A 20,080-nucleotide genomic window follows, 5' to 3' on the forward strand; every position below is an offset into this window, starting at 1 on the left:
AAATGAGGACATGGAAGAGAAGATTGGAGAGGAAGCCATGTGAGATCATTGGAGAAGATCACATCGTGATTAAGTGGAGAACACAAAGGTTTTAGTGGCGAGGTCTAGTGAGCGGTATGCTTAGTTTTCTTCCCCAGAGAAAGACGAATGGGGAAGATGGAGCTTCCTAGGAAAAGTGTATGCACCCAATGCTAAAGCTAAAGGTCAAATTTGGGCATGTGTGACGGGGACGCATTTCGTTTGGTCACCCAAAATAGAATATGTTCAGGACAATGAATAGAAGGATGTGCCGAGAAAATATCGAGATCTCCTTAATTGAGGAAAAGCAAGTTGGTTGGATATCAATTCTCTCGAGATCAAGATATAACACCCGTTCGTAAATCGTCTCATTTGTCTCGTTATCTATCAAAGTTATTTGTAACTATCTCGAAGTCTAACATTTGAGAGATATAGACATACTAGGAATGAAGTTTTAAAAAAACATCTGGAATATGTTATAAAATTCCGAATTTTATGTTCAATATAGTCATGTCACAATGATCGTTTTATTACAAAATCAACTCTCTTACGAGACCACTGGTCAGACAAGGACTCGTATTACTAGTTTACTACGTTTAAGGTGAAAAACATTAGCATCTTTTTCTTATGCAGCTGATAAATATAATCACTTTCCCAAAGAAACATTTACTCACAAATAGACGGTTTTCTTTACTTTTTCTTTTTCCTCAAAAGTTGTAGGTCCAGACAAAAAAAAAAACATATAAAAGATTTGCAATTGCAAGTCAAGCCAGCGTAAATTTTGACAAGTGTCGGTAAAAGTTCACAAAACTCTTGATAAGAAAATATCCGTTTAACCAAAATAAATTGTTAATTCACACGGAGAAAAGTTGGTAAGTTACTTAAACAAATTTTGGTAATTTACAAAATAGTTGGTAAGTTTAAGATGTAGATAGGTAAATAAAAGTTCTTAAAAATAAATGAGATTTTTGTACGAAAGGTAAAGAAATGGGTAATTTAAAAAGAGCGTAACAAACATCTAAAACTTCTTCAAATAAGAGCCAGAAATGCAAAATTAGGTAGTAAATTAGCTGAATAAAAGTTGGACTTTGCTTTAATTGAGTTGGGCAATTTCTAAAAACAGTTCATAAACTTCGCGGATTGATGAACCTTGTAAATAGAAATTGGTAACTCAATACCAAAGTTGGCAAATTTGGAAAAGAATTCAAATGAAAGTTGGTAAGAAAATGAAATGAGAATTAATAACCTAATTAGGGAAAAGTTGATGAGACACACAAATAAATGCTGGCAATTCCTATAGGAATCGGGTCGGATCGATGCAAACAATATACATATAGTCATGAACATGAATACACTCTATATAACATGAAAAAACAAAAATGATTTCTTTTTTGTGGTACGACATACATTGTCTTTGAATTTACTTAACAGGATGATGGATGCTTAAAGGATGCCGAGAAAACAATCATATCAGATTACAAAGGAGAATTAGTCGATTAAATTGTTTTCAATTTCAATATATGCAGTAAATAAATAGGTCAATCGCTACGGCAATTTGAACCTCGCACATGTTAGTATTCGGCGCACAAACCACAAACGAAGTAAGCCTAAAAAAAATAAGAAAAAAATCAAGACATAAGGTTTTGCTTCGCACAATGTCTTTGAAACCAGGGGTACATCGCCAACAAGTCGGTTCAAAGATACTATGGGAAGCGTAGGTCGGCTACGCACAAGTCGAAGCCTCTAATGATTCACTCCGGGCGTAAGACGCCGCTACACGACATACTCGGCAGTAACCATTCGAAGATGATGTGGAGTGTACCTTCCTTGTCATCACCCCCCTAAGTTGAGAGAAAATATTTTTCTTCCATTCATCCTAGGGAATACCCCCAAATTTTACGTCCCAAAATTCAGACGAAACAGTTTAAGGACTTTACTCAGGTCCAACAATCATATCAAATTACAAAGGAGAATTAGCTGATTAAATTTTTTCAATTTAAATATATGCAGTAAATAAATAGGTCGATCCTTATGGCGATTTGAACCTTGCACCTGTTAGGATTCGGCGCACAAACCACGAAATAAGCGTAAAAAAAAAAAGGAAAAAACTAATCGAGACACAAGATTCTGTTGACGTGCTCGGGCCGCGACGGTGTCGTTTATGAAGGTTGAGGCTAGTACGACGTGGTTTTGGAGTTGAGGATGAAGGTCGAGCGATGTCATTTTGGGCACTGGGCTAGCACAGGTCGTTTTGGGTCCGGGTCCGCAGTGTGAAACATCGTCGTCTCGGGCCTGTACACGAAGCAAGCGAACGACGTCGTTTTTAGGATTAAAGACCACGACGTCGTTCCTGCCTTTGCAATCGAGCGACCGAGCAGCATCGTTTTTTCAGTGGACAAGGTGGCGTCATTTTGGTGAAGGCGCTCGGGCACGGCAAGTGAAAACGTCGTTGTTTTGGGCTTCGCGGAGTGGGGAGCAAAGCGACGCCATTTTTGCTAAATTTTTGGGATTTTTTTGCGAGCCCTGCTGCGACTCCGTTTTGGGTTCTGCACAGTGAACCCGAAATGAAGCCGTTTTATATTTTATTTTTTCAAAAATTAAAAATAAAATTGTTTTAAAAATGCAAAAAAAAATTCTAAAAAAATCCTAAAAATTGAAGAAAATTTCAAAAAAATTATAAAAATGATTTTATTGCATACTTGGCCTAATTTGAATTTTTAGGCTCCCGTTTGATGATGATGATGATAGACCGATATTCAATCCGATCTGAATCTTATGTACCTGATCGTGTATTGGAGTTGTTGTTTTGAATTATTGCCAACATTGATGTGGATTACATTCCAATCCAATATTTGGCTATCTTTCCATGATTTAGTGTTAACTACAAGATCGTATTTTGATAAATTGCTTGCTAATCACTTTCCCGGACATTAGGTTAAGGGTTAAATAGGTAATTATACAAAAAAGGTAAAATCATTATGCATGATTATCTAGCACCGTCTAGATGCCTAGTAGACTTTGAATAATAAGCAGATTGTGTAATCGGTTTATGATATATTGACCGGCTAGGTATCGAAAGGGCATTAACTAGCTAATTAGAGTAAACAAGTCCCTAAACCTGGATTCTTTGGTTGCATAAGAATCGAGACTACACTCCCTATCTCAATTGGTTTCTAACAAACCTCGATGGGCTAGTGGCAACTCCTAGTAACTTTTTATATAGTTAATCAGTAACCACTAAAGCGAAATCCAACTTCACGTGAAGTAGGACTTGGGAGAGTCTGCGCCATTGACCGATGGTAATACCTCAAAACTTGCTGGATCTTTGAGAAATAGAAAAGCAAGTCGTGACAGGTTTTATCATGATTCATCCTTAAATTAGGACTATATCCAGTAGAGGATTTCATTATAATTAGCACCTTGTACCTCTCATTATATCCCTCAATTACAAGAGATATTATATAATGGCAACTATTCATGGACCCAAGACTAAACTACCAATGAAAAAGCATTGGCTCAAACTATAAATGTCCTTTAGCGTCCAAGAGATGCTGCTCCCTTGAGGCCCCAGCTGGAGTGACTCTCCCAGACCCCCGCTTGCTCATAGGGAAGCGAGATCTCTATGCTTTCCTGTGAATGAGGAATATAAGCCACACCTTAATAGCACCGAAACATCTTTAAACCACTTGGGAGCAAGTCTTGAACTAATCACTACCGCGATTCTTAAACTGAGCTTACACATCCCCAATGCCATGTATTCTATAAAAGATTTATCAAACTCTAGAAAGACTAGAAGACAGACGACCCATTCTCATTTGACGGCCTTTCTTTTTGCTTTCAGTCAGAATTGTGAATATAAATGGATCATAAAAAATTTATATGCGAATTCACAGGGCTATATTGGCAATTATGAAAGTTTCAATTTCCCCAAAAATGATGGCTTATATTACTTGAAATAATTAGTCAATAAAATTAAAAAAAAATTATGTCTCGATATTTCATGGACGATGGAAATTTTTTTGTTTATTCATTTCTTGGAGCGATATAAGCATTCATCTTTAAGAAAATATTTTCCAAATCATTCAATTTTCGCAAAATAAAGGTAGCCTAAATAAAATGTAGAAAGTGAAAATCAATTCATAATTATCAAAAGGCAAAGACCGATCCACGTACTTGTCAATTCACCTCTCTAATTTTGGTTCGCGTGCTGCTATTCGCCAAATAATCTCAATAGACATCCGATTTCACAGGTGTATATATACAAGTACAATGGAGAACTATCCAATAAATCGTAAACCTATCGTGTGGATGTCATTTCAGTCCTAAACATTGCAAATTTTGCTAATTTAGTCATAAACATTTTCATGCAAATGCAGGCTTTCTAGTCAATTTTCACCGGAAATTATTAACGTGGCGATTCGGTCATTGCCCGCAGTCCTACAGCAATTTCCTTCCAAAATCAGATGAAAGAACGCCATTGAAATTTGGCACAAAGGCTTATGGCTAAATTGGCAAAATTACAAAGTTTAGGATTGAATAGAATTGACACATGTACAATAGATTTAGAATTGGTTGGACAATTTCCGCCAAGTGTAACACATATGCTTGCTGGAAGAAAACTTTTGTTTGCGTTTTTGGCCCTTCCATTTTTCCTTTTTCTCCTGTTCAGTCCACCCTTTTCTTGTTGCCACCTTTTTTTATCCCCCTTGACCGCTTATAAATACGTCGGCCGGGTTAAAGCTCTGCAAATTGAAGTGTGCCAATTACATGCACGCCCTTGAGTGATGAAATCTTCTTCTGAAGCCGCAAGAATTAGCGATGCCACTTCTAACAATTCTTGTACGTGCTAATCGCAGGCTTTCAATTACTTGTGCCCTTGGTGTTAGTATACCTGCGCAACCAAAGAGGAACAAAGCATGTGCGTGGACGATTGAGATCTCATCTTATTTACTTGAAATCGATCTGCTTGACGGACTATATCGGAAGTTAATCTACACTGATCATAAACAAGAAAATACGGGAAGTAGAATCAGTTCATCGATGCTATGATGAAAAGAATAATTTCAGTCCCTCCCAAAGGGGGAAAAAGGTCATCGAGGACGGAGCAGCCGCCTAGTGCGAATGCATTCAGGGGACAGTTTAAGTAACGTGAGAAAACTACCCAAAAAATCCTAAATTTAGTACACTTCTGCCGATTCAGTCCTAAACATAATTGTGCTAATTGAGCCATAAACTTTTTGATTATCCGCCAATGAAATTCACCTGGTCAATGTTGCCCGGGAAATTACTAACATAGACTTCGGCCATCTTACGTGGCAAGAGCGGCATTGACGAGAATAATTTTTACAATTTTCTAGCACTTTTTTTTTATGAATTTCTTATTATTCTTTACTTTCTTTTTTCGTTCTTTTCTTTCTTTCTTTCTTTTTTTAACTCCGGGCTGGCAAGGTCGCCGACCGACCATCACCATCCCTAGGAAAGGGCCAGGAACCATCATTCGGACCGGGCAAGGGCGTCATAGCCCTCGCTGGCCAATAGGTGAGACTTGCGACCCCGTCCTAGATATCGGCGAGGGTGCGAAGGCCCATGGAGACCTCATCTATGGCCGGAGAGGGTCGGTCGGTGATTTTCCTTCAAAGTTAGATGGATAGACTATATTGGCAAGTCGTCAAGAGATTTATGATTCAACTAGCATAATTGAAAGTTTTAGATCTGAATTAGCACGAGTACAATATGTTTATGACATTTTTGGTAATTTTCTCACTGTGTCGTCCCTCATAAGTTGATGCGCTGACATTTTATGTTGTACTTGATCATCTAGACTAATCACTCTTTGTTTGAATGGTACTTCTGAGCCTTAAATATCAAAACCTTATTGACGAAAAGATGACAAAGTTGAGAGAATCATAGATTACACTTTGTAATTGCGGCACAAGGGGCAAGAAGCATTCTTCCGAAGCCACCGGTCGATGCAGTACGCGTGGAAGTAATGTTCGCAATCGGGAATAGTTCGGATCGTCTCGTTCTGCTCATATTTTGACAAGCAAATCGTACAAATATCATCGCTAGGCCGAGGCAATTGTCCTAGGTCGTCGATTTGAGCCTTCGGATAAGATTTGATGGTGGCTGAGTCGATGCCCATCACACCAATGGCATTGCGCCGGGCCACTTCCGCAGCTTCCTCGTTGACGTCATTTGGTGGAGCGAAGCTAATTTGATCAAGACCCCGACGAACGAAGACCCGAACCTTTAAGAACCATATGAATCCAAAGACGCACATGAACCATGGTAACAAGAAGAGCGAAGCCATGGCGTACCGGGCAACCATCCATAAGCCTAAGAAATAGGAGATGCCATTAAATGTTAGCAAAAACTTCACAAATGAGAAGAAATCACGAATAATCAGTCTTTTTGAGGCTCAAGCTGCTTCCACAGTTATTTCAGGTCTGAAAATGGCGTGCACCTCTGTAAGAATGATAAATTATCCGTACGATTAGTCTAATTGAAAGTTTGGTAGCATTTATTATAAACAGAAAATTCAAGGTGCATGGTACAAGTGGGCGGTTCGGTGAACAACCAGAAACGCCACCGTGAGTTGATAGGAGTTAAGAGTTGAGGGCGTGCATCGATGGGAGTCGAGGCCATGAGTCGAAAGGCGGAGACGGAGAAACCAAGGTGATGAGAGTGAGAGTTTGAGATGAGATGAGATGAGCGAATTTCAAATTAGGGATTTAAGATTTTTCATTTTTTAAAAAAATTATGAGTTAAATAATATATAATATATTATCGGTCCGGTCTGGGTGGGCGGGGCCAATCCGAATTTCAAATTAGGGATTTAAGATTTTTCATTTTTTTAAAAAATTATGAGTTAAATAATATATAATATATTATCGGTCCGGTCTGGGTGGGCGGGTCCAATCCGGGTGATTCTCGGTTCCTTTGCACACCCCTAGTCACATCACCTCTATGTTTTGGAATTTTTAACAAACTGAGAGAATTTGGAAAGTTTAACGATGAGATTGAACTAGAAAATATTTATGTTGAATAATGAATAAAAGTTCAAGAGCTACTGTGTCATTATCCCAAAAAATCTGTATAAATTGGTTGCATTTCAAACACTCGTCCTTGAAATTAATGTATCTGCTATCGAGAAGTTCCACGAAAGAAAATCTTTATTACTACTTATTGTTGCGTAATTGGGATCTCGAGGTCCTTGAATCGTCACAAGGAAAGGAAAAACTTACAATGCAGTATAAAAGTGTCATGTACTTGGAAAATCTTTCTAGAAGAATTGCATAGCTTCTTTTTTAATTTAGAAAATATTTTTATTATCGACAATAATTCTATGTCTAAACATTGAAAATATGTTTCGTTCATTTATTTTTGTAAACGATATAAGTAGTCGTTTTTTGAAAAACGTTTTTCAAATCGCTCATTTTCTGCGAAACAAACCGAGTCTTGGATTACCAAAATTAGACTCTAACGGAAAAAGAAATGAGAGAAATAATGCGCTACATATAACATTACCGGGTTTGCGTATGCATGTAAGCTCCGAGCCTGACGTAGAATCCTTGAGCCGGCATCTCCCCTTGGCCGCTTCGCACGACCGGCAATCGGGTTGAAGCCATCTCAACCAAATGCTTTCGTTTATGTTCGTCGGATGTTGCCCCCGCCAAGGGCTCGAGATATTCCACATGTGGCATTGCTGCTGCAACATCCACGGCCTGGTGAAGAAATAATCTGAGAGCACGACGACCGTGACGTTGTAAGCCAGGCTGAGGCAGTCGAGTCGCATGATGCTGCTCTCCAGCCCGATCACGGAGGAATTCTCGGATGAGCAGTTCGTGAGCACGAAGTACTTGTAGTCCAAGGCTACGAAGGGCGAGGACGAGATCTTGAACTGGTCCTTAAGAAGCCGCTTCGGGAGGCAATCGTTCGGGTCCTTCAGCAGGATGTATTGGCCAGCGTAATCAATGTTGTCCACAACGAAGTCCCCCGCTTTGGACAAACGGAGTATCGTCCGGTTTCGGTCGTCGCACGAGACTTCAAACCCCTCGTACCCGCAGCATTCGCCCTGGACTTCCCTAATTCGGAACGGGAAGCGAATGTCGGGTCCGCTCAGCGAACATCTTCCGATCGGACAGACGTTAGTGCTAGTGGTTTGGCTGGTCATTACTTGGAGGACGAGGAGGGAAAATAAGGACATGGAAGAGAAGATTGGTGAGGAAGCCATGGGAGACCATATGAGAAGATCACAAAGTAAGTGGAGAACACAAGGTTTTAGTACCGAGGACCAGGGAGCAGTATGCTTAGTTTTCTTCTCCAGCGCAAGATGGATGGGGACGATGGAGCTTCCAAGGAAAAGCGTATGCAGCCAATGCCAAGGCAGAAGCTCAAACCTGGGCCTGTGTTACGGTGACACATTTTGTTTGGTCCCCCCAAAAATAGAATATACCAAAGGCAATCGATCGGCAACAATACATTTCGATGGGCCGAGAAAACATCAAGAAAAGCAAGTTAGGTTCAATCAATTCTTTCAAAATTACAATACATTCCCTTTTCGAAGTGATTTCTAACCGTACCGGAGTCCAAATCGAATCAGATATTTGGTTGATATCAGTTCCTCGGGGGCAAAAAATAAGAGGAAAATTTCTTATACGTCGCAAAATTCCGAAGTTTATGAAAATATGTTCATGTCGCAAATTCTATAGTTTGATCATGTTATTACAGAATCTACTCTCCGTCTCTCTCAGGAGACAAGACGACCAGTCAAACATCAAGGATCGGTATTTACTACCTTCAAGGTGAGAAAAACATCAGCGCCTTTTGCTGATTTAAAAAAAAGGAAGCTATTGGTAAAGATATAACCGGTGACTTTGATCATGGTAACTTGTTGGTATCTTAGCGATATTTATGATAAAATTACCCACTTTTTTTTTGTAGTAATTTGCAACTTACCAATTTTTATACTAACTCTTTAACAGTTATTCTCATAATTTACTAAATTTTGAAATTAATTCTCTCATGTGAAATTGCCAACTCAGCCAAAAAAAAAAAATCGAATTAAATTACCAACTAGTTTTGGATTCTCAACTCTCACTTGAGTTACTTGCTGTTACTTAATTATTTTGATATTCAGCCACTTTTATGTGCCTTATTTTGCGATCCTTTGCATTTACTAACTCTTTTGAGAGATTATCAACCTGAATTTATGTAACTCACAAACATTTCTCCCACAACTTAAGTCGCTTTGAAATATTTATTCGGTTTCTGCTGTAGACCAGTTTATCTTATTGGGTTATTTGACTTGGAAAAAAAAGTTCGTCACTAACTCAATAAAATTTGTATAATTTCATATAACAGTTAGTAGATTTAAGGTATTGGTAAGAAAGGTAAATAAAAGTCGGTTGAATTTTCTCCTCTTTTATTTGTTAGAATTAAGAAATTTGGGTGATATTTAAAAAAAAACAAATAAACATCATTAACTGACTTAAATAAGAATTAATAATGCAATACTAGTTCGTAATAGGATTATGAAAATGGTTGGTGAGCAAGAAAGGCATGTAAAAGTTGGTAAGGAAAAGTTGCTAAACTAAAAAAGGTCAAATAAACATGGGTAAGTAAGTGATTAAATTGGCAACCCAAAATTAGCTGGTAGTTAGTCGAAAAAATTAATAAGCACTCAAATTAAAATTGGTGAGTTCATGTAATAGTCGGCAAGTTTAAGAAAGTGATAAGAAAGACAAACAAAATTTGATAAGAAGGTTTAAAAAAAAAAAGTTGGCAATTGGCAACGGTCGCAAAGAGTTGGGAATTTCATAAAAATATCAATAAGTTATCAACAAGTTATCGAAAAATCAAATAATTGATAATCTTTTCACATCATGTGGGCATTCTTTCGGGAACTTGGACATGCGAATCGGGTCGGATGAATGCAAACGATGTCGATACCATACACAGATCGAGAACAAGATCTATGTTCTAAGACGATTCCAAAATGAAAATCACACCAAAATCGGAAACGCGAGAGCACAATGATTGGAAGAACATGAGAACCCCCAAGCCATAGTGATGTGAAAATGAACAGACGACAGGCTCCATCGCATCCTAAGCTGATGTCGAAGACGGCGACAGCGAAGATTGCAACAGGGCTGAAGGTGTGACCGAAGTGGACCCCTCCGGCGTATTTCGGCACAATGGGCATGTGGAATGCATCGTGAGCCACTCGTCGACGCAGTCGGCATGGAAATAGTGATCGCACTTGGGTATGGTCCGTAAAGCCTCCTGAGGCTGGTACTCGCACAAGCATATCGGGCAAGTGTTGTCGGCGGGCTTAGGCAAGCGGCGGCTCGCGCCGAGCAGCGTCTTCGGGTAGGACTCGATGGTTGGTCTGTCGAGTCCCATCACGACAAACGACCGTGGGACAATCACGGTGGTGAAGTCTGTGTTAGTTTCTTCCCGTGGGTGTCGCCGCTGCCGGCCGTAAGCACTGATCAGGCCGCATACGTAGCTGCAGAGCCCGATCAGGCACAGGATGGCCGGGATGCCGAGGCCTAGGATTATGCCGTACTTGGCACTCCTTGGAAGACCTGAAAAATCCCATATGATAGTATGAAATCCTTTTGAGTTTTCTATGATGCAAGTTCAATTCGGATCATCATTTGCCTTGACTTGTTGGCTCAAAATAATCAGATTCGAAGGTGACGATGGCTACTCGCGTGGGAAGAAGTCAAACTAAGTTGAAAATGTCGAACCCATTTATAAGGAAATGTTCATTTTACGATCGCACCTTGACTTTAGAGATTAAGTACAAAAACATAGAAAAAAAATTCAAATAAAAACCCAAAATGTTCTCGTTTTCCAATCAAGAGCCTGAAATGTAGATCTTATTTCAAGTAAGGATTCAAAATAATCATAACTGTTTGATATAAGCGTCCGACCTCGCCACCCGATTAAGGGCATTTTCATCCAAAGATAATTTTAACCTGAATTTTAATCCAATTAGATTAAGGGGCATCAGCGATGGCCGGCGGGGTTGGCAATGGCCCTTGCTTGTGGCTTTCGAGGGTGGCCCCTCCCGGCCCTCTCCGAGCATCGCTGGTGGCCAACCATCGCACAAGACCGGCCATCGCGAAAAAGAAAGGCAAAACAAAACTAGAAAAGAATAAAAAAAAATAAATGACAAAAAGGATCATGAGGTCAAGTTTCACTTCATATCATTATTTGAAGTAAAGTTCAAATCATGCTCTTATTTGAAATAATCTTATTTAAAAAAAATTGGTAGCATTTGGGATCTTCATTTGAAATTTTCCCAAAACTTAAGGAATTTTCACTTTGAGGACTTGAAAATAATTATTTTGGCATCCCAGCCCCGGAAGTCTCAGTTCAAAATCGCTCACCAAGCCACAAAATCCAATTGCCACGAAAGCGCTGCGCGACGCGCATGCAAGCCGGATGGCACGGTTCGTGACAATCCCGACCTCATTTTCAAATGTTCATTTTCTCACCTTATTTTAAAACAAAACAAAACAAAAAAGGGCGTCATCCTTTGACCTCGTACTGTCCCGGCCAGCTATTTCCTTCTTCCTTCCTCATTGAATGAAGAATTCCTGTGAACATTTGACTTGAATAACAGTGATTGAATTCAGGTGAAAATTCATAAGAATGGATAAATTACGTTGATTTTTCAGATTATTAAAAAGTTTGTGGGGGGTGGACGAGAATTTGAGTAATTTAAGCACCGCTTTGATTGCGACAAGCTCTATGATGTGTTACCAACTAGAAGGAACTCTAAGAAAAATACACCCAAAGTGGTACATATGAAAAATTCGATTCTGGTGGATTCTTCCCCCAACTAACGGAATCGATTTCATTAATTTTACTCCATGCAGTGCTTAATAATTAGTCTTTTATGATCCTTACGTCAAGATTAATTTTTGTTAAATTTCGAAGATATTCGCATAAATTCAAATGACTTTAGGAGTCAAGACTAGGGAGAATGTTATCACCCCAAGATCGTCACACTTACCGGTGGTCCGGACATTTGTGCAGGCTATCTCCGAATCGGAGCCCTTCCTCAAGCCGCACGTCCCGCCGCGCGCCAAGCACGACTTGCAGGCCGGCTGTCCCCACGCGAGCCTCACGTCCTCGTGCAGATCCGACACCGACTGCCACGCCACTGGCACGGTGACAGTCCCGATCTCGTCACACGCGTGCGACCCGGGGCCGCCGTAGAACCGGCTCTCCACCGACATCACCATGTAGTCCCCGCTGCTCATGCACTGGACCTCCAGCAGCGTCGGCATCGCTGCCCTCGCCGCCAGCGTGGCGTCGCCAGAGCAGTTCACCAGGGTGAAGTTCCTGGGCAGCGGGGCCCTGAACGGCGAGCCGTCGAGGGTGAAGTTCAGGAGCCGGCTCGGGAGGCAGCTGCCGGCGTCGTTGAGCCAGACGGTCTGTGCCGCGTAGTCGATGTTCTGGACGATGAAGCCGCCGGAGAGGGGGAGGGTGAGGATGGTCTGGCGCTGGCTGTTGCAGGAGAGGTCGAACCTGGGGTAGCCGCAGCCGCTCCGGTTGAGCCGGAACGGGAACTGCACGGAGAGTTCACTCCCGCCGCACGAGGAAGGGCAGGGATCGACGGCCGTTGTCTTCTGAGCCAAACCGAACGCCAGAACAAAGACTAAGAACAAGAGTCCCGAAGCGTACATCGTGTTGCGCTTTCCGGGTATCATGATGCGAATATTATGAAACGAGGCCCAAAGCGGTGTTTGTGTACTGGAATTTGGGTTGTGATGAATGTTGATTAATAATCATAATTAGGGTGGGTGTTGGTGACGCGGCGGGTTTTGATTAAAGAGGGTGAAGAAATGATGAGGCGGGACTCGGAACACTGGATCAACGCTGAATGAATGTGCTTAAAAAGGGGCGACGGGTCTAGAAAAATTTGTTCAGTCCATGGCGCACAGGAGAGAGATTGGACAATGTCCACGGCTTAATTGCACCGTCGCTTCTAGGACGGGAAATGGGAAACGCCACGAGCAATGAATGCAGCAAGTAGGTCAAATGTCGTAAGATGAGGAGGGTGTTGGCCCGCTTGGCCGATCATTGATAGTTTTGTACTGGACCCGTGAGACAGGTGGATCATTGACCAGCTTATTATAATGCAAATCTCCTGAACATGTCCGATCCGATTCACATTACTAAAACAATCTCATATTTAAATCCAAACAACGAAAACTCGTGTCCAAACTGAAGTGAGAGTACGGCGGGAGTAGTTTCTAAAAAAGTCTTAAACCTATTGCGGTCGTGTCAATTCAGTTATAATTTTTTTTTTGTCAATTCAATCTTAAGCCTTTTGCAGTTATGTCCATTCATTCTACTTTATTGGCCGGCGGTAACGTAAACAATTTTAATATTTTACTTTTTTTTCATTTTTTTTTCTTTATACTTCTACCGTAGCCGGCGAGTTCAAGCAACCCTCGCCGACCATTGAGTGAGGTAGCCTCGCACGCAACCACGATGGCCCGGCTCAACGGCCAACGAGCTCCAGCGACCCTCGCCGGCCACAGTAGGAGTAGGAAAGAAAAAAAAAAAGAAAGAGAAAAAAATATTAAAATATTATTAAAAATTGTTTACGTAAGTGCCAGTAACGCCTCGTCGGCGTCTGGCGACAAAATGAACCGAATTCACACAATTACAAAAGGCTTGGGGCTCAAATACAAAAAAAAAAAAGTTTAAAACTAAATTAGCACACTACAATTGGTTTAAGACCTTTTTTGCTAATTTTCTCGAGTGCGGAGTGACTAAGCACGATATCGAGTGAGGGCGAGAGAAAATGAAAAGAAAATTGTAGTGGTGAGTAGCGTGGGGCTTGTAAGGGCGGGAATAGTCCTCCCACCATAACTATTTTTTTTTTAATCCGATTCTATCCTATCTTATTCAATTATACAACTCACATTGTGTACGCTATAAATTGACTATTTTATCCCAAAAAGGGAACCAAAAAAAGAAATGAAAGGTGGTACCATTTCCGGCCAGGAAAAAGTCGTGGCATGAATAATCTACTCTTGCAAGATTAAGATAATTCAGGGCTAGAAAGAAAGTCTATGAAATCTCGAAGCTTATAATATAATTCGTGCCTTTCTTCTAACAGTTCGTACGTTTAGAAAAAGAAGGAAGAAGAAGAAGATCGCCTACCCAACTTTGACAATTGTAAGTAGATGGATGAGCTTTGACACGAGCACGAAAATCCTTCGGACACGACTTATAGAGTCACAAGAACATTTTTCTTGGGTTTGATAAGCTAAACAATTCTAAGAAATTACAGGAAAGAGGTTTGTCTAACTCAACCTCCAGATAATGTGAAAGCCGTCGGGCAAAAAATACCAAAAAATCCTAATTCTATTTCATTGTACTAATTCATTCCTAAATCTTTTAATTGGGTCAATTTAGTCTTAAATATTTTTGCATTTGTCCAAATTCAGTTCATCCGGCTAATTTTGACCAAAAATCGCTGACATTGACGTCGATCGTCCTACATGGCACGACCGGCACCGACGTGGATATTTTTTAATATTTTTTCTAAATAATTTTTTTTGTTGTTTTTTTCTTTCTTTTCTTTCTGTGTTTTCCCCTTTCATTGCAGGCGAGGGTCACCTTGCGAGAGGTTGGCAAGGCCGCAAAAGCCTAGGGGGAGCGCCTTCGCGGCCACGAGTGAGGCAGCCCTCCCCAACGGCCCGAGAGGGTTGCTAGTGACCCTCGCCGACCAATGTGAAAGGAACAAAAAAAAGAATGGAAAAAATTAAAAAATATTTTGTAAAAACTATAAAGATTTAAATTTTAGAAAAGATATTTAAACATATGAGCGCCCGCGCCAGCCGCGCCACATAAGATGGACGACATTCTCATTAGCGATTTTCAGTCAAAATTGACTGAATGGACTGAATTGGGGCTAATACAAAAATGCTTAGGACTAAATTGATCCAATTAAAAGGTTTACGGCTTTTTAAAAAAATTGAGAAGCACTTATTGAATTGAGGATTTACCTAAGATGAAACTCCATTTTCATCGAATCCATGTTGCAAATGCCAAGATAAAGATCTTCTATTCTCTTACCGTTTCTTCATTGGTGTCGTTATAATCTCAATTCTGGAAAAGTGAAATCCAAGACTATATCGAGATAAATCGAGCAAGAAGAAAAAAAATTTCTAATTAAGGCAACTGATTGACACCAATCCCATAAAAAACTACCCTGGCACTATCGGACAACATTCTTTACGTATCACTTTCTAACCTTTGAATCACATTGAGATACATCACATGTAAATTCTTGGTCTATAGCCATTCTCTTACGTTAAATTAACTTTACTATATAAGAAATAGGCAACAGTCCAAAAAGATTGCTACTTGTGCCGGGTCTAGTCTAAAATTAGAAACGACAAACTTATTCTCGTGACAAGTCCATCTGTATAGGGTTAAACACAGTTTTTACCGAACAAATAATTACGAAAACAGGCTAAAACAGAAAGATTCACCATGGCTGTCACGCACCGTCGCCTCTATTGCGCGTGTAGGTGCATGAAGCCATCTTCGGCAACCGTGTGAGGCATCCGACCAGTCAAAATTCTCGTATCGACGAGACTTATCCGTCTATGTGATCAAAAAGAATTTTCACCGAACAAAAAACTCAAAAAAGGCCAAATCTGAAAAGTTCAGTTCTTGGCTGTGGCCGCTCCGATACCAAATATAAGACACGAAAATGGTACACCCCGGGAACTCCATAACCAAAATTCGAAACGCATTATGATAGAAGGAAAGGGATATGCACACCTAATTTAGAATCTATCGATCTTCATGCAGAACGGTGACGATTCGGAACTCAAACGCTTCCCCTCTATTTTCCTAACACTTGCCCAAATAAGAATACCGCTCACGAACAAGTGCGCTCTTCCTTATGTGAGATAATTTGTGCATCAGAGGGTCGGAGAATGGACTTGAGCACTATTTATAGAGTTTTCAGCCACAGACCCTCTCATCACGGGCCAATCCCAAGTCAATCCACACTAGCCAACGCCACAGTATACTAATTAAGAATCTATATATCTTACTTTAATAGATTAACCTCGTTAAACAGTAAATATCAATTTCAATTAATTTAACCAACATCAGAAAAATTCTTACGGTATCTTGCCAAAGGGCCTTAAATGTTGACACAATGGCTGAGTCAAGGCCACTGTCGCGTGGTGCTTGTAAGAGCGGGAATAGTCCTGCCACTTCATTTTTTTTTTCTTTCACCACAACTAGTTTGGAGTGCAATAAATTTGACTAACTTATCCGAAAAAAGGGAAAAATGATAATAGAAGGTGCTATCATTTTCAGCGAAATTCAGAGTCGCGGCATGAATAATCTAATCTTGCAAGATTAAGATTGATTCAGCACGAGAAAGTAAGTCCAGGAATTTTGAAGTTCGAAATATAATTTGTGCATTTCTTCCAACAGTTTATACTTTCCCAAAAAGAAAACCGCGAGGCGCGCGCCCAACTTTGACATTTATAATTAGATGACCTTCGATACGAGCACGAAAAAAGCTTCGGACACGACTTTATATTGTCACAAGAACATTTTCTGTGGCTTTGATAAGCTACACAATTCTAAGATGTTACAGAACATAAAGTTCGTCTAAGTCAACCTCCGAAAAAGTGGAGGCTCCTGGGAGGTGAGGCAGTAAAAAATTCGAGGCTTGTTTCAAAATAAAGAGCCGACATGCTACTAACTCATGAATTTTTTTTGCTATGCTAATCGCATTAGATAGGTTTAATCATCAAATATGTGAGCGCGGATTAGGCGCAAAACACGTGTTCGATTCTTCCCCACCACACATGAAGTGCAGGCCATTCCTTGTTTAACGCTAATCAACTCGGGACTTTGCGTCACATGTCATTTGTTCCACGAGAAACACTTGTTGAACCGAGGATTCACCAGAGACAAAACTCCGTTTTCGTCGAATCCATCTTGCAAATGCCAGGACAAAGATCCTCTATTCTCCTTACATTTTCTTCATTGATGCCGTTATAATCTCAGTTTTCAAAAAGTAAGACAGATTATGTCGAGATAGTTCGAGCAAGTTGACATTTTCTTCTAATTGAGGTAATCCATTGACGACGTTCTCATGAAAAACCACCCTGGCACTATTGGATAACATTCTTTATCTCACCTTTGAATTACATTTAGATACATCAGATCTAAATTCTTGGTCTTATAGCCATTCTCTTACGTTAAATTAACTTTACTATGTAAGGAAAAAGGTAACAATCCAAAAAGATTGCTACTTGTCCCGGGTCTAGTCTAAAGTTAGAAACGACATATTTATTCTCAAAAACATTAACGTAAGATGCACGTTAATCGTTACAATGTAAGACGAAGAAACTAGATATGCCCAAGAAACACCACCCAGAAAATTCCTTGGCATGGGTGACGAAATTTCTATTTATAATATAGCAATTAAAAAGAATTCAGAGAATTTGAATAAAAAATTACAAGATTTGTCTATCTCAGCTCTGGTCATGTCATGTAAGATGGCCGGCGTCCACATCATAGATTTCTGACATATTTGGCCGAAATGACTAAATTAGCAAATTATCAAAAAAATTTAGGACCAAATTGGTCACATTGAAAAGTTGACATGGAATTGGCCGTCTTACAATAAATTTAAAGTTCTTTGGATAATTCTCTAAAAATATGTATAAAAATATATGATTCTTTACACACAATAGAGATGACTTTTGATCAAAGCTTTTCAGTGTTGTCTCTCCGAGCCCTACTTAGAATTTATGCTCCATAAGTGTTGTCATGCGCGCCCTAAGCTTCTGGTCCACCAAGACCGCGCTTGTTCTCATCAGCCTCCGCTCCCCTTCATATCCATTGGAGGTTCCGACTTGAATAACCTATCGCGGACGGACTTTGCGACGACAGCAACGGCGGTGATTGAGCCGAGCAAATCGCAGGCTCACAAAACGGTTCGTGGACTGGACGAGACAATAATATAATAGTTGAATTTCATCGATCGAGTGATAACCATATCTTTCATATTGAATCAAAGTTCACATTCATTCCACGAACTTTTCCCGTCGCATCTTTTCGACAGTCTTGTACTGATGACCTTTCTTTCGGATAGACCGAGGATCGACATGGACATAGTCCGAGGAATGCGCAGCTTCTCCTGCTGAACACTGATTTGTCTGATTCTTGGTGTAGATAGAACAAGAAAAACGGCCAACTCAAGAAAATAAAAATCGTGGGGCTTGTCATCTCGTTATCATATGCACTCTTTGAATCATATAAAATCAAGAATTGGTCAATAAAAGAAAAAAATTAAACAATAATAAAAGAACGAAAACAAAATCCGTCAACATCGCTATTATTCAATAGTGGATGGCGTGCATGTACCGTTATTCAAAGTTCAAATGGGATAATCTTGTTTTTTTCCAATGGTCCAAAGACAAAATATTTCATATTTATTCGTGTGACATGCATAAATTTGCGTTCATGGGATCGGTTTTGTTTAGCCGACATCGCATGGAAAGCCAATGCGTCCCTTGTCAAAATTACCCAATCGGACATCGAGTCATGTTCATGCCCCGACTCCACCTAGACCCGACGATTGAGGGGTCCTTAGGAGGGGTCGGGCCTAGCCCGAAATTTTACACGTTGAGTGCTTCGGCCGTAAGTCGCCGGCATGGTCGAGCATCCAGGCTCGCAGATCCAAAAGTACGGGCAAGCTAAGCCCGGACACCCGGACCGCATGTAAATTATGCGACTTCAATTGTCATTCCTGAAAAGTGAGAATTCAATATCTGAAAATTAGTTGCGTAGAAACTATTAAAATAAAAATGGTTCTGAAAAATAAATTGACGAATTAAACTATACAAAAAGGGCCAAAGGGGTTTGGAAATTTTGTAAATGTTTGCTTATATAAATTTACAGGTGGGCGGGCTGGAAGTTCTGCCCAAGCCCCAAGTACGGGCCCGAAACAGAACCCAACAGATCTGCCCATTGACGTACAAGAGTTTCGGGCCGAGCCCTCTCGGCCCGTAACGATCACGTCCATTCCTTCCGTCCCCGTCGTGGGAGTTCCCGAAAGGCACGAATTTTCAGAGCGACCGAGAGAGATAGAGAGCGATGACCGGAGGCCAAGTGATGAAGCGGATCCCCAGGATCAAGTTCCCTCAGCGGCGTCCAAATCCCTCCTCCGGTAATCTCGAAATCCTCCCTTCGACTTCGTTCGGCGCGTTTTGCTTTTCTTTTGGCTTCTTCAATCCGGTTGCTTCGTGCCCGTTACTGGCTAGCGTGGCGATTTTGTTTGGTCTGCGGATTGATTCGATGAAGATAACGCGCGCGTGGATTGTGGAATTCTGTGTATAAGTATGTGACGGTAGGTGATTGATTAGATTTCCCCGACTTTGATTGGTGATGTGTGTGAGAGCATCGACTGTGGAAGCTGTGATATAGGTGGTGGAAATTAGGTTGGTCTGAGAAGCGGTAGATGCTTGATTTAAGTAGACGAGCTCCGTCATTGCTCAAATATGGTCAAACTGCTTGAGATCAGATGCAGCTGCGGTTTCCTTGATGAAATGTTTAGCTCGAAGAGTGAACCGGAAATGCTTGGATTGCCCGGGCACAAATTTAGGAACTTGTTGGAGTATGGAGAATTGCAGCTGTCTTAGGTTCTCTGATGCCGGAGGCAAGTCATTTGTTTCGTGAATAGGGGTGCTACTGAAAGTTGGGTTGTGTGGCCAACTGGTTTTTACATGGCTAGATCTTGTTGGTTCTTAGGAGGCAGCCTCTGTGTGCAAAATCTTAATTGGACAGTCACCTTTGGATACTGCCTCTCCCATAATGCCTGAGCGCTAGCCTTTTGCTCCTGAGAACGCCAAAGTTTTTTAACCTGCATGGGTCTTTCGTAAGCTGTTGTGCTTTGAGTGTATATTGCACATAAGTATTGGTCACTCCAGCATATTATGTGATATGACAATCTGGCTTGCGTCTTTACACGAAGTAATTTTTACCT

General features: G+C 40.6%; 2 protein-coding genes across 3 annotated transcripts; both read right to left on the minus strand.

Annotated features, from left to right (window-relative positions):
• Window positions 1–5,929: 5,929 nt before the first annotated feature.
• LOC115747980 (RING-H2 finger protein ATL22-like) lies at window positions 5,930–8,251 on the minus strand. Its single transcript, XM_030684332.2, has 2 exons — window positions 7,546–8,251; window positions 5,930–6,354 (listed from the first exon to the last, which is right to left on the minus strand). Exons 1-2 carry the CDS (start codon window positions 8,249–8,251, stop codon window positions 5,930–5,932), a joined length of 1,131 nt encoding a protein of 376 aa, XP_030540192.2.
• A 1,647-nt stretch (window positions 8,252–9,898) lies between these two features.
• On the minus strand, window positions 9,899–12,771 carry LOC115748036 (putative RING-H2 finger protein ATL21B). 2 transcript variants are annotated; one of them, XM_030684404.2, is made up of 2 exons: window positions 12,047–12,771; window positions 9,899–10,607 (listed from the first exon to the last, which is right to left on the minus strand). In XM_030684404.2, the coding sequence occupies exons 1-2, from the start codon at window positions 12,744–12,746 to the stop codon at window positions 10,126–10,128; spliced, it is 1,182 nt and encodes a 393-aa protein (XP_030540264.2). In that variant the 5' UTR covers window positions 12,747–12,771; the 3' UTR covers window positions 9,899–10,125. The 2 variants fall into 2 exon arrangements, with proteins under 2 accessions (XP_030540264.2, XP_048132756.1); XM_048276799.1 differs by having other exon boundaries at window positions 12,041–12,771.
• Between the last annotated feature and the right edge of the window lie 7,309 nt (window positions 12,772–20,080).

Source organism: Rhodamnia argentea, chromosome 3 (genome assembly GCF_020921035.1).
Source record: "Rhodamnia argentea isolate NSW1041297 chromosome 3, ASM2092103v1, whole genome shotgun sequence".
Lineage (NCBI taxonomy): Eukaryota > Viridiplantae > Streptophyta > Magnoliopsida > Myrtales > Myrtaceae > Rhodamnia > Rhodamnia argentea.

Bases quoted from the DNA above. Each gene is read 5' to 3' on its own strand.
- LOC115747980 (XM_030684332.2), bottom strand. From the start codon at position 8,251: ATGGCTTCCTCACCAATCTTCTCTTCCATGTCCTTATTTTCCCTCCTC. The intron at 6,355-7,545 runs GTAATGTTATAT...CCTATTTCTTAG, and splicing joins TACATGCATACGCAAACCCG to GCTTATGGATGGTTGCCCGG.
- LOC115748036 (XM_048276799.1), bottom strand. From the start codon at position 12,746: ATGATACCCGGAAAGCGCAACACGATGTACGCTTCGGGACTCTTGTTC. The intron at 10,608-12,040 runs GTGACGATCTTG...GGGATTTTTCAG, and splicing joins TGTCCGGACCACCGGTAAGT to GTCTTCCAAGGAGTGCCAAG.